Source organism: Nesoenas mayeri, assembly GCF_963082525.1.
Source record: "Nesoenas mayeri genome assembly, chromosome: 1".
NCBI classification, from domain to species: Eukaryota; Metazoa; Chordata; class Aves; order Columbiformes; family Columbidae; genus Nesoenas; species Nesoenas mayeri.
The window spans coordinates 79,252,160-79,267,553 of NC_137541.1; the positions used below are offsets into that span (position 1 = coordinate 79,252,160).

General features: G+C 39.8%; 1 protein-coding gene across 3 annotated transcripts in view; it reads right to left on the minus strand.

The window, feature by feature from the left end:
• AEBP2 (AE binding protein 2) overlaps nt 1–15,238 on the minus strand; it is a 49,549-nt gene extending 34,311 nt beyond the window's left edge. For all 3 annotated transcript variants that reach the window (XM_080349037.1, XM_080349036.1, XM_080349035.1), the window contains exon 1: nt 14,472–15,238. In XM_080349037.1, coding sequence (XP_080205163.1) covers nt 14,472–15,112 — 641 coding nt within the window. In that variant the 5' untranslated portion in view covers nt 15,113–15,238. The remainder of the gene's footprint in view (nt 1–14,471) is intronic.
• Between the last annotated feature and the right edge of the window lie 156 nt (nt 15,239–15,394).

Here is a 15,394-nt window from a genome sequence, read left to right on the forward strand (position 1 = left end):
TGGACAGCTTTTTTTTAAACTAAGTAGTAGCATATAGAATTTCTTGGAAATTGAGGATAAAATGCTACAGTGGAATATGACTCTATAAGCTATTCAAGATAAAGTCTAAAAATGGGGGAAAAAATGTAGCTCAAGTCCAGTTGCATGATCAGGTTTTTTTTATTTAAGAGGGAACACCTTCCCTTCTTCCAGCTTGAAGAACTTAATGTAAGACATTAAAGAATACAGACAAATATTGCTGTAACAGGACCAAGAAGAGAAACAGCTAAACTGCTTATAAAAAGAAATTACTGGGAGTCACACAATGAGAGATCATTCCTTTCCTGGTGGTTCTCTTGACAGCCTCCATCAAAACACAAGAAACTCACTGCTGTGACACATTCCTTCTCCAGAAATAACCCATTAAATAAAACTGTAAAATTAATTATTTTTGTTTTGTCTTCTGGGTCACCAGAACCAACAAGTTTCTGGTGATCAGGCACTTCACAGTACTGAGAAGCTAGAATTATTTTCTGTCTTTCTCACTTAACAATTATCTGGGTCACCCAGGAAAAAGGTAAAGGCTGCAAAGAGAATCTGTGAAAGACCAGCAACCACCTTCCTCTTTGTCATAGTCCCCTGTGCAGCTCAAGAATGTGTTCACTTTCTCTAGTCTTCCACATACTGAGAAAATACCAGGAAGCTTTTCATAGAAAAGTTTGTAGCATCACAGAAGTCACTGACTTGGGAAGACTTCTTTTGTTTTTTGGGATTTCAGAAACGGTACAAGGGCAGGACATAAAAGCACGGACACACCCCACCATCCTATCTAGTCCACATGAGACTCTTCCTGACCAAAGGAGTAGAAGAACATCAATTCCACCCAAGAAGGGCTGGACTACCAAAAGAGTGTCTGTATATCTATGAATAGGGCTTTTCAATCCAATCTGAATTTCTATCTGCTTGAGATGATCCAAGAGAGGGAAAAGCTCCTTAACAAAGGGAATGTAGTAATGGAAATTACATCCTTCTGCTTTCTCATCTGAAATCCACAAAGCCTGTAAGTGGGAAAGTAATAATGTGTATCAAAGAGGAGAAAAATGTAACAAAGTAAGGAAAACAGATATTCTGGCAAACCACTCATAACAAAACAAAAACGTTGAAATATTTTTTTTCCTACAGAAGTTAAATTAAGTTTTTCTGTCTTTTTCTAAGCCCCTTTTCCCCAACCAGGAGATCTGTTTAAATCCTGACTGCCACTATCAAAGCAGAATGACATGAGTAGAACTTAAGCGCTTGTGGCATTCCCCTATTGCTAGTGACAGACAGGTCTGGGTTTGCTCCCAAGCTGTAAGCAGGCTACAGCTCCATTGTAATGGATCTATAGACCATAGCCTGATGAAGAACATTAGACATTTGAGTTTCAGAGAGTTCAACTCAGGGGTCATCCCAAACAATAGAGCATCAAAAACAGTCACTGCTGGAGAGAGCCTGCATACACAATAGTGGTTTTTAAGAAGCACCATTCAAAAGACTGACTAATTACTAAAATTTAAAACTGTTACAGCAAGCACAACATAGTCTTCGAGTTTATGTTATCCTTACTTTCATCCTAATCCCAGCACCAGAATCAATTTGAAGTAAAAAAAAAAAAAAAAAAGAAAAAAAGAAAAAAAAAATCACAGCCCTAGAGGCAAGAACTGAATGCCTTTCTAAAATACCTCACAGAGCCCACACCTCATTTTACCAAATCTGCAAACACTGGCAAACAATGCCACCTTCCAAACGCAGCAAAGTAGAACTGGAAACACAAAATATTCTCAGAAGAGACAGACTTTTTCCCTCCTCCTGCAACTTTTCCCTCTACCAAAAGATCAACAGCTTGGAAATGATACTCACATTTGAAGTATGTTCGTTAAGCAAAAACATTAACACAAGCTTAGGGAAATCAGTACCTCAAAGGCACTGTTTCAGGTCTTATTTTTACCTGTACCTACTTTACCTGTAACTGGAAATAATATATATTTAAAATTAAGATCATCAAGATTTTTTTTTTAGCATCACTTTTATGTTAAAAAGTTAGTGCCTGCACAAACTATTTGTGCATGTAAACCAAATGCATATAGCTGGTTAAACCCAGTCCAAACAACCCTGAAACTTAAACATAAAAATAATAGCTAAAAACGTACAAGATGTTGCAAGTAATTTTCACTTTATAGAGAAAAAAAAAGTTTACAAAGAATTTTAAATCCCAGATTATTACTTTCCTTTAAGGATATGAACAAAATTAAGCCATTGTTGGGAGTCATATAAACATGAATATTTTCTAAAAGGAAGAAAAAAAAATCCAAACTAGTCTCAATTTAAAATGCACAAATTTCAAACCATGTATTTTACCATGCGTGCATCTGGGCACTAATTGTTGTGTACAGTTAAATGTGAATGAAAACGTAACAAGCCTGTGATTTAATGTATTAAAGGAAATAGTGTATCCCACATCATTCCTGAGACATACTTGGCTCTCCAAGGAGATGGATTTGCTCACTACTGCAAGTAATCCCTTCCATTTAAATTAATGAAAGGAAGGCCAACAAAAAGAGAACTAAAAATTTTGTTATCTAGAAGGAATATCAACAAAAGCAAAATAAGAACAGTACAATTTCATTCTTCCTTTCAATGAACCCCCATTAGCAACTGTCCAGTTGGAAGAACAGTAGAGCCAGGCACCAAACACATGCACAAAAGCCCAATCTATTTGTTATTATACTTTTAATGTCTGCTAAACATACTCCCTCTAGACCTTAACTGAAGTAACCCTCCCTCAGGCAAAATTCAGACCTAACAGATGGGCCTTATACCATGCCCTTGAGGGTCAATAGGCACTACTTCAGTCTGATCAACAGGAGCTCATTTCAGAGTTACAGTACCTCCACTGAGAATGCTTAGCTTCTAGTCCCCAGATATTCCCTAGGTAAAGAAAGGACCCAGCTGATTTCAGCTAACACCAAAGGAAACAACTGTGACAGATCCTATAATAACTAACCTCATCTTGTAATGCATCAAATTAAAAACAAGCAGAGATTTCAGTGAACACACATTGCAGAGTTGCTAAAACCAACACTACTGATTAGCCATCAAGCTGTACACTACCCTAAAGCAAGAGAGGAATCTTCAGAAATAGTTTATTCTAAAGTATACAGTAATAATCCAGTCATAAAGCATCAAATCCACAGAAGATTGCCTCCCACTAGATGAAAAGCATAATTAACATTCAAGAATCTAAATACTACAAACCTCACTGGAAGTAGCTGAATATTTTAAGGATTAAAAAAATACCCTGCTAGTTTCTTTAGTTTTTACCAGTCAGTTAAATACCCTGTCATTTCTGCATGAAGCTTCAGCTACAAGTTCCAACCCATACGAGGGGAGCTTGAGAAAGAAAGCTGAACGGTAGCACTCAGATAAAACAAACTGACAATAATGGAAACACTGTAAATGACAGTCATTTCTTACAGCAACTTCAAGGGTTAAAAGCTAGAATACAACAGGAAAGCTTTTACAACTTGGAAGACCAAATCACAACTAGGTACAACAGCAATCACAATCATTCAATTGTAAACATCAAATCAAAAAATAATAAAACTTGAAAGAGGAAAAAATAATAATAATGACAGGCATAGTGACATAGCTCAACACCTCCTTATTTTTATTTCCCTAGGAAAAGGAGTGAAAACAAAAACTTCCTAAGTTTCCCCATTACTCTATTTGCTATTCCATTCCAAGACAAGGAGTAGAAAAATCTGGTGTATAGCTCTGTCCAATGGACTAGCTCCACAAAAACAACAGGCCACCTGGCAGTTGTACAGTTTTTTGAGGCCACCAAATTCAAATTGATTTACACTCACTACTTCCTAATGCAATCAATGGTCAAGTGAAGATAAATCCTCACAAAGCTTGGAAATTATCAAATTATCAACCCTGAGCTCAAATATTTGATAGGAAACTCCTCCATCCACCCCTGGAATCTTATGTATCTTTTTTTATATAATCTCTATTACTTCCAAACATGGGAGAGACACTGTCTTCTCCAAAGAGCATCACATTATTAAATTTTACTTTTTTACATCCACTAAGAAATGGGAACTGCAGATCAAAGCTGTTAAAAGCTGATTTAGGACAAATGTCATTTCTAAAAGCTAACAATTTCAATGATACAACTGAACTTGATACAACTGTTTAATAACAGAAATTGCTATATTGGCTCCCAAATGAAAGGAGAGGAAGAATACACTCATATGTATTTGTATTAATATTTATTGAAGGTCAGCAAAAATTAAATATTAAGCAAAATTTAATGCCAACCTCTTTATGGGTTACTGCCAGAACATGTGCATCAGGGTACCAGCATGCAATAAAATGCAGTGCTCAAGGCAACTATATACAGGTGTCCAAGCAGATTTAAATTAATCTTTGCTTTATGTTCTTCAAATGATTTAAAAGTGAGATTAAAACAGATCCAAAGGAAAATGAAGAGTTCATCAAACATCAGCAACTACTATGAGCCAGCAACAGAGTAGAAAAGTTTAACATTTGTCTGATCTTTTTTGTTCCTCTCCTGGTCTTTGGTGAATTTGGTATTTTATGATGCAACTCCATTGGTAACAGACACACTCCTGCTACTAAATTTTCATGATCTATCAATTTAATTCCCCAAATCAAACATCTATGTTCCACAAGCAAACCAGTTTGCCTTATTTTAACAGAGGTAGTCTGACTATGCCATGGAAATGCCACAACGCTTCAGAGCTCCTACAGTTTCTTTTCACCTAAACAGAATCAAAGTAGACAAAAAAACCAACTTCAGCTACTCGCATTTCTAAGCAGGTTGCGGGGGGGGGAGGGTGTTTTGTTTGGTTGGTTTTGTTTTGTTTGTTTTACGTTTTTTCCTGAGAAAGCCATTTGCCTTTAATCTAAATAGGATGCATTCAAAATAATTTAATAACTGATAATGATCAGTTTCTGAATTCAGGAAAATCTACCACCACTAAGAAAAAAGGGTATGTGTATAAACCACCATCAAAACAAAACCAGAACAAAAATAATTTGCAGACCACTAAATGGCTGCCAAAGAGAAATATAAATTATGTGGCAACAAGAAATTAGAATACCTGGATCAAAACAGTGCGCCAGAACTACATAAAGTGAAAGTCAACAACTGTGTTCTAGAGGCAGTACCTCTGTTCACATCTGCTCTTGCAGCTCCTATCCACAAAGGTCACTGATATCTGGCAACACAACTGTCTCCATGGCTCTTCAGAGGCAAAGGAGGAAATTTAGGATAAATAAAAATTGCATATGTCAGCAAAGTCATTTTGTGAAAGTGAGGGAGAACTAACCTAGCAAGTAATAGATATAATACTAAAAAGTTAAGAGGGATAGAGAAGGAAAATAGCAGTGTTTGGTGGTCTAGCATTTTCCAGAAGCACCTTCAAGTTCTTGACACCTTTAAATAAGTAAAAGCAACACTAAGGAAACCTCTAGATAAAGGAAAAAGGCATGATTTCCAGGACTGCATGATTCAAGAGAGCATCTGCTCACTTGGAAGCACCTGTGCTTCTGAATCACTTAGTGCTTTTTTTTTTTTTTTTTTTAATCAAACCTATGCTTTACACAGATTAAGTTATTCTAACAAAGACTTCTCAAAATGAACAAGAGTCAAAGCATTCATAAATCAATCTTAAAAACGAGTCTGCAAAACTCTTTATTGAAAATCTGTATCGTTATATGACTACAAAGAAATCAATGTAGTGACAAACAGAATAGTCAGGACAGAATTTTATACAGCATGACAAGTGATAATAAAAAAAAACCCCTTTTGTGAAATTAATTTTGAAGCAGCAACTTATGTTAGAGTAAAGCTATGTCTAGATTAGGTATAATTACCTAGAAAAGGGAGCAACACTGGAAACACTTCAGAGTCATACTACAAAACCAGGGGAAGACAGAAAAGCTCTTCAAGATAGAGAAATCTTAGGAACTTAACAAACATGCACAGGAAACAAAACAAGACTGAGAAACTGTGTAATGAATCACCACCTCTCTAGAGCTGTTTCCACTCTCCTGGATCACTTATTTTGATTATTTAGATTGTTAGCCCTACAATATTTGGGCTCATAATATTTACATAACAAACTTAGGTTATCAGGGATTTGTAGCATACAGAAGAATAGGTAACACAAGAAAGAAACTTGGAATACCACAATATTAGAAGAGCAGTGAGAGAGCAGAGCAGGTAAAACATGCATAACTCACAACAGCACAAAGACTACATATGCAAAAGGATTACACAAATCAAGAAACCGTAAGTGGTTCTGCCTTGAAGATACAAATAAAACTGACTTTCATTTCTGGGAACCACGTTATATTCAACTTGATCATCTCCTTGGAAAGTCAGGGAAGAGCAACAAGCGGCTTACAATTTTCAACCTTTACTGATATAACAGTACATTTACTAGCACAGCTTAAGATCAACACAAAAGAAACACAAACACATTTAGTCATTTACTCGTTAAAGAACTGTGAGGGTTTTTTTGGTTTTTGTTTTTTTTTTTTGTTTGTTTTTTTTTAAACCGTGCCTTCCATTCTGAGAACCATAATGAGTATGAAGTAGTCTAATCAGCACTGGAAGTTAACAGCCTTCAGGCACAACATCAATGAAATTTCACCCCTGTAACTACTATCCTTCCATTCTCCCATCCTTAGGATGCTTTCTCCCATGCCCAAAACACAAAACTCTGAAAACGAGCAGAAGACAAAATGACCAAAACCAGACACAAAACTCCTAAGACCTAAAAAAACCTTCCGTTTTCAGTTACCACCATGTTTACTTGTACAAATTGTCTAATCTACAATTTGGCATGCAAGTTAGCCTAAGAAAGTATACTTAAAGACATACCAAACATAGCTTTATTCCAACTTTTTTTAAAAAGTTTCTCTGTTTACTGTGTTCTATAATGAAAATATTTTCTTTGCACCCTTAAGATTTTTCTTTTCTTAAGATTTGTAGTCTAAGTTATGATTACAGCACAATAAATTATAATAATCAAAAGAAAGACTTCACTGCAATTTTACAGGGGAACTAGTAATTTGTACAACATGCTGTATTGAACAACATTAACAACAAGTGCAGATTTTTTATGCTATACTCTTATTTAGGTAAAATATATTTAATAAATTAGACTACTACTATATGTGCCGATAACCTTTTCTTTAACAAGCCTTTAAACTCAAACAACTTAGGTTCATATTATACCCTCTGACACTACACAAACTATTGAATCACAGCACTCTACTACAGTGCATCAAGTCGACAACAGGACTTTCAAGGTCACAACAAATCTGCTTTTCTATCATTATTCAATCTCTTTGCATATACCTTAAGTAACCCTCTATTGAAGAAAGTACTCATTAAACTTTAGCAACTGAAGTTTAGCAAAAGATATTTATCTCAAACTCTAGTATAGCAAAAAAAACCAAAAAACAAAAAACAAAAAAACAAATACATATAGAAAAATAAATCCCAGGTCTTTTGGGATTTTTCATTTGGTTTTGGGGGTCCGTTGTTTTTTGGTTGGTTGTTGTGGCTTGGGGTTTTTGGTGGTGGTGGTTAGGGTTGGGGTTCTTTTTGCAATTTACCACCATGAAGGGAAAAATGTATCTTGAGAGGCAGGCTTCAATTTTTTCCCCCAATTATTTATTGTTTTTTAGTTTTGAAAATCATTATTTGAGATTCGTAAACACTATCTTAGCACATTAAAAAATGCCAAAAAAACAACAAATATAAAATGTAATCTTTGTATTTTATTTTCCAAAACAAATTTATTTAAACATGTTGATATTTTAAACATGAACAACTCCAGACAGGCCGCATATGAAGTTATAAAAGGGAACTGCTTATATAGATAGCAAAACAAGCCAAACAATCTTCCAAAACTATCACTTTTGTTTTTCTGCAAGTCATACCACCAAATAGCAACTGGGAGAGTGGAAAAAAACTCACTGTTCACACAAAGGAGCTCCTTACTCACTTCTGCTCCCTTCTCCTGCACAAATTAACTGGATATTACGATCCCACCTGTTTCAAAGATTCCCTGCAATTACTCAGCTCATTTACAGAAGAGACCCGTTTTTCACTTCCTCTGGGTTAAGCTCTTGCTTCTTCCTCAGGCTCTTAGACATCTTAGTCCTTACCATACCAAAAGTTTTCTGTGTGTATCTCACATCTCCACCTTGCCACAAGCAAATGGGAATAGAGTATTTCCATGTCAAATGCTCTATCTGCACCCTTCTATGTCATGTCCCCACTTTCCTACCCAATAACAGATTACAACTACTCCAGTGCAATGGGTTCTAGGTGTGCTTCCATACTGTTGTCTTCATGCTACCTCTGCATACTGCTCATTCCCCAACCATTGTTCTCTATTGGATGGCTTTTTTCAAAAAACACATAAATGTACTAAGCTATTGGAAAGCTGTGCAGATTTGAGTAAGAGTGGCTATGGTAGAACATTTCTACTGCATCATCCAAAATGGTTTATTTGTGATCAAGTCCAGAAATGAGTATGTCACATCTCTGCCAAATGGATGTTCAGGCTACACATAACTTCCAGTTTAGCCTAACTGGTAAGTGGAGGGGGGCGGGAGGGGGGGAACACACAACAACAAAAACACACAACAACAAAAACACACAACAACAAAAACACACAACAACAAAAACACACAACAACAAAAACACACAACAACAAAAACACACAACAACAAAAACACACAACAACAAAAACACACAACAATAAAGGGAAAAAAAAACCACACCAACCAACCAACCAACCAACAAACAAACAAAAAACCCCAACCAAACAAAAACAAAACAAAAAAACCACCACCACACACAGAAAGGCGGGGGGCGAAGAGACCAAGACAGTTCTTTCCCCTACTGCCTAGGAAATTCCCTGAAATGACCAAGTCTCATATTCAGAAGTTATCAGACTTAATGATGTCACAAACTTGAACCAAATGCACATAGACCTGTGTGGATATACAAATCCAACATAAAAGCAACATGATTTATCTCTTACATTGAATAGGAAAATGTCTTTCTCAAATTCTATGAAGTATATTTACATCTTAATAAAATAACTATAACAGCTCATTATATCAAGCTCTTTCATCTAGTTCACAAAAAGACCTCATGTTAACCACTCAATTATACCAACCAACAGCTTTAGTAATAAAGATACTCACCATACAAAATATCTGGGCTGTTTTGTCTTCCCATCAAAAGCTATTTTTCTCAGTGCCAGAAAGGCCTGAACATAACCATTACAGAAACAAGGGGTTTATTTTGCAATTTGAAAGCAAATAACAGCAACAACAAATTCATTCAGAAATGCTGAAACTATAATTTTTAGCACAATTTTGGAAACTCAGGTAATCTTATATAGCCTACTCTAACACATCAATATTACACACACTCTCAAAAAAATCTAACGACTTAACCATCTTGTCATGAGTGCTAATGAATGATTCTTCACTTCCTGGATTGGAACAAGTGAGACTATGCAGCAAAGAGAGCCCTGAAGCACTTCTTAATCTGGTCACATGGATATATGAAGCATACATATTAGTACCATATGCCTTCCTGATTATATTTCAAATTTACTATTTTGCCTTCATAATATCACTCACACAATTCACATGCAAATGCCTAGTCGGTCGTGAAAATGCTTCACTTTTAAAAGTTTAAAAACTAGATAAAGATTATATTTAAACCTTTAAATAACTAACATTTTAAAATCAGCATATATACTAATGGTTGAGAAGGCCTTAATTTTCAATGAGATTAAAAAAAGTCAGACTAGATCCTGGGTTTTTCAAGTATAAATCTCTTCGCTTTCAACCTGTTAGTTTCATACTGCATTATTTCACTCGATAAAATGAACAAACCTCACAATCTGCAGCACAAAAAGGTTGATTATTGAAAAAGACTTATCTTAAACATCTGTTTTCAAAACTGCTTGCCTATTACAGAGGAACAGAATAACATTTCTAGAAGTATTCTGCAAGTCTTGAGTCAATCTCTCGCAATAACATTCCGTTGGTGAATAACAGTAAATGTGAAAAGGATAAAAACAAAAAAGAGAACAAGAGAAAAGAAAATAAAAGAAAAAGAAAGCCTTACAAGTTGCATGAAAATTGCCTGCTTAGTGAAAAAAGATGGATGCTAATTAGTGCTGTGCCTGAGGGAAAGATTGTTACATAGGTCCAATGACAACCTGTTGCATTTGGTCTATCACCTAGTCAGTCAGCACTTACAGATCATTCAGCAAATACAGCTGATACCTCCAGCCAAAACTTTTTTCATTGCTCCTTGCCTAGTCAGTATGAGGAAAGAGCAAACGATAAACTGGTAAGAAAGGGTAAAGACGACGTATGAATGGAATACCAGGGGTGATGTCTGGGTGAGAGCACAAAGATGCAAGACAAATTCACAAGGGTACACAAAAAAGTCCTTCATATAGCTTTACAACTCATATTTCTGCTAAAGATGTTATTACAATTGCAAGATCTACCAGTGTTCTCTAAATCAAACAAAAATCTGATCATGAAACTATTTCAGATTTAAATATACTTCTAGTAAACAATATTTAAATGATTTAAGTAATCTAACACTAAGTGTTTGTAAGTAAATATTGTAGTTTAGTAATAAGACATCAGGGAGCTGCAGATGCATCTTCGCTGCATTCAGATCAGCTGATTTACACCCAAATCCACACATCTGCTTAGGTCTAGCTTCACTACCTGTTGCATAATGCTAAACTCTGTGACTCTGTTCATAGTTAATGGAACCACTATTTTTTCTTTTCAAGTCATATCAAATGTTTCTCAGTATTGTAATCAGACTAGCTGTTCTAGAGAACTCTGGAGAAACACATTCATTCTTTCAGAACATGTCTGAAATTAGGGAAAGGCAAAAGAAAATTATAAGCACTCGCATGCAGCCTATTATTACTGAGCAAGTTGATCTGAGCCTGCACAAGTCATAGACAAACTTCAGCACAGTAGTGGGAACTTAATACCCAGGAAAAATCTAGAACGATTACAGATCAACGAGATGCTTACTAGTCCCACAATTACTGCTCTCAACTCTCTTGACTAATACCACTGAGCTGAAAATGCCACCTGGTTATCCTAGGCATGAGTTTGGGGGTTGGGGGTTGTTTTTTGGTTTATGGGGGTTGGGGGGGGTGGGGAGAGAGGGAAAGGGGGTGCAATAAGAAGATAAATATTTTTTTAACAAGTCTGTCTTTGTGCATGGAAAGAGCCGGTTAAAATTTACCATAAGTTTCAGGGCATCGATATTCATCATTATAACTGTTGCTTGTATTGTACTAAATACTAACAAATTTCCTACAGTAATGCCCCAAATTATTTATTCTATTAGCAGATACTAATGTTTTGGATGTATTTTGAGAGTAAGAGAAGTTGCCCAACAGTAGTTATATTTTGATCATATGCAAGATTTCTCAGCTGTTCCATTTGTAGTTTATTTGATATTGCTAAACTAAAAATCAAAGAAAGAACACATTGATCACTGTGGAAAATGATAAAAACTGTACACAGAGAAAGAGGAATTTGATCACTCATGGAATTCAGGCCCTCTCACCACACCCTCTTATTTATTCAAATTTTCTAAGAGGAAACAAGAAAAAAAATCTCAAGCCTAGGGGCATGTTCTAAATGTTACCAAACCTGCCTATAGCAGAGAATCTTTATCAAGTATACCCTTCTATCAGCTTCATCTTAACACAGGGACTGTAAATTCAAGCATGTTAGTTCAATTTCTCTCTTTCCTTTTCTCTTTTCTCTCCCTTGGGTAACCATACTCTACAACACACTGTGAGGTGAAACAGCAAGTTTCTTAGGACTTCAGAGACACAAACAGTCAAAGGTCATGAAGTGTTGTACAATATACTATTTCATATGAAATGTCACTTAATAGATACAATAGCATTTTCTAATAGTTACAGAGCTTACATTTTAATGCAAAGGTGACAAAATCATTGAATGATTAATTCTTTAAAGATTTTAAAATATTATCATAAACCAGTACCTTCACCTATAAGTCTAAACTGCTCCTAGCTGCTTTTTCACCATTTCACCTCACACACTCTAGCTCTTCGAGACATTCCCTACCTTTTGCAACACTCTCCTTGTCTGTCTGATCATCTAAAACACACAAGATTATGTTGTGGCTGGCTTCCAAGCAGCAGTAATCATTTGGATCACTAGGTCAAGCAAGTGACTTGCTAGACTACACGTGGCAAAAATAAAGCATTCTACCATGCTGCAAGAAAGAGTGCAAACAAAATGAAATTTTCCATCCCAAGGAATAACAAATGGCACTCTTGGTAGCGCTGCTGTTTTCCTACCCAACTCAACAAGCAGACTTTAAAATTACAGCACAAAATCTACACTTAGCACCTCAAGTTTTCAGCCTGGCAGTTCAAGATAAAACTTTGCAAAGATTAAAACCAAGGCACAGCCCTTATTTCAAACACTAAATGCAGAGTCTCACTCCTGCAACTGAGTCTGTACCAATGGTACTGGAAGGGAGCAACAATGAGTAAACACATAGATTCAACTGTGTGACTATAGCAAGACAACCATGAGAACAATGACAGAGAAAGCAGCACACTAGCTCCACAGCGCACAAGCAAGACAAAATGACACTGTACTTCCAGAAAAACCCTGCAAGTTATTTCTGTTATTTCCCAAACCCACAAATTGACATGCACTCAGATAAGATCAGGATCAGATGGATCTTAATTCTATGAGAAACAATAAACTATTATCTTAGAACTCCATTATGAACCTGTTTTATTTCCAGAAGTCTACTTCCATACTTCTGTGATTTCACATAAAATCTCAGCCTTTGAAAAAAACAAACCAAACAAAACCTCAGTACCCAGCCCTCCTTTCCATCTTGCGCAAGTACGGAAGAAAGAAAATGTTGTTAACACTTGAGGTTAGATCTAGTGATGCCACACTTGTGGAATACGGATATCTGTGTAGCTACACAGAATTTGATCTAATATATATTCAAAGTACATTTCTGGACCAAACCACATAATCCTTCACACTTAACAATGAAACTATCTTAAGAAAGTACAAACAAAATTGTAGTTGTTACTGAACTGTAACTCTAACAGGGAAGTCAAAGACTTTTTAAAGCTAAACTGAAACAAAAAGATCGCACAAGTTTCTTAAACTATTTTAAAGTACTATTTAGCAAAGGGACCTGCAGCATTTTAAGGCTGCTCTTATGTCCATTTTTCATCCTATTTTCAGTTTGTCAGCTAAACTGTTACACACAACATCCAAGAAAGCTACTGCATAAACCATCTTCTTTGAAACGCTTGACTTAGTAAGCTAAACTAAACCTGAAAGGCAAAATTCAACCATGTGTGAGAATTTGGTTGTGCCTTTCCACAAAAATCAAGCTAAAGCCTCAGTCAAATGAGAGACGCACCTTTAACACAGAAAAACCTAAGAAACCATCTTTACAATTGCTATTACAGAAACCATCCAAAGAAGACTTTGAGCCTCAATTTACTGAGCCTTGCTTAATATGGTGCATGCTTATTACCTGCACACACCTAATATGGAAATGCTGGTCTCCTTTTTATTTTAGCAAACTAGATTTTTTTTCCCCTAATATTTTAAGAGCTTTCTGCCTCTAGTGCAGAGATCTTGGTGCAGGTAAAACCACATCCATGGATGATCTCCCATCCTGAAGCTCTGGTACACCCTGCATGTCCGTTAGTGCAAGATACAACCCTAAAAAACCCCAAAAGCATCATCTGAAAAAAAATCAGCTTTTGGGGAGAGCGGTAACCAAATATCGTTACCTGAACAGGCAGCGCCCTGTGCTCAGATGGCAGCGGGGGCCGTTCCGGGGCTCTCCATCAGACGCCTAACGGTGATGGCTGCAGCTCCAGCAGCCCCCACGCCGCCTGCCGCCCGGTGCCAAGCCGGGGGGTGCGTCCCCTCCTCCCAAAAGCAGCGCACAAGCTTTCGGAGAAGCAGAAGCCGCGGCGGGGGCGCAGGGCCCGCCGCATCGCCGCAGGCCGCCGCCCGCCCCGCCCGGCGCAAGTTGGCCGGAGAAACCTGTGGCTGCCCTGCGTCGCCGCCCTGACAGCCCCCGCGGCCGGGAGGGGGGCGAGGGGCAGCCGGCGCCCGGAGAAAAGGGCCCCCTTGGCCGCTGCGGCGGGGCGGGCGGGCTGGCGAGCCCCCCGGCGCTGCGGGGCGGGGAGGCGACCGGACATGGCGCCCGCCAGCCCCCGGACCCGAGGGACCCCCTGCTCCCCGGGGAAGGGCGGGGGAATGGCAGAGGCGAAGACGGCCACCGGCGGGGCCCCGAGAAGCGCACTGACCTGTCCTCCGAGTCCATGCGGCTGAGGGGCTCCCCGTCCGAGGACATCTCCAGGCTGCCGCGCCGGCCCCCCGACGTGGCGCTGCAGCTGCTGCTGCCGCTGCTGCTGCCGCCGCCGCCGCCGGTGCCGTAGCCCTCGTCGCCACCGCTGGACACGCTGCTGGAGCTGCTCCCCCCGCCGCCGCCTCCGCCGCGGCCCAGCCCGTCCTCCTGGCTGCCCCGGGGGCCCTTGGGCTCCTCCTTGGCGTCGGCCTCGCTGCTGCCGCCGGGGCTCAGCGAGCGGGTCTCGTCGCTGCAGCAGCCGCTGCTCGTGCTGCTGCTCCCCACCAGGCTGCTCTCCTCCTCACCGCCCTCCTCCTCCTCCTCCTCCTCTTCTTCCTCCTCCTCCTCCTCGTCCTCATCCTCCCCGTCCCCGGCCTGGCTGGCGCTCTCCGGGCTCGGCTCCGACATGCTCTCTGCTTCGCCGTTCAGCAGCAACAGCGACTCAGTCTCCGCCGCGGCCGCCGCCGAGGCCGAAGGCGACGACGAGGACCCGGACACAGCCCCGGCGGCCTCCTCCTCCTCGGCCGCCGCGGCGGCGACCGCTGCCTCGCCGGGAAGCAGCCCCTCCGGCTCCGCCATGTCGCTGCGAGCGGCCGCCATGGCGCCTGCGAGTCGCTGCGAGCGGAGCGGGGCCGGGCGGGCGCGCGCGGCGACGGCGGCGGCACCAGCAGCAACGGCGGGGGCGTGCGCGTGTCCCGTGCGAGCGCGCGCGGCCGCGCTCCTCCCTCCGCGCTCCCCGCTGCCCTTCTCACCCGCACAATCGCAGAGAGGAGGGGCTAGGGCGGCCGCCCGCCGCCGCACGCGCTACGGAACGCGCCCGGGGACAAAAATCGTGAGAAAGGGCGGAGCGGCCGCCCCCCTGGCGCGGGAGGGGCGGTGACG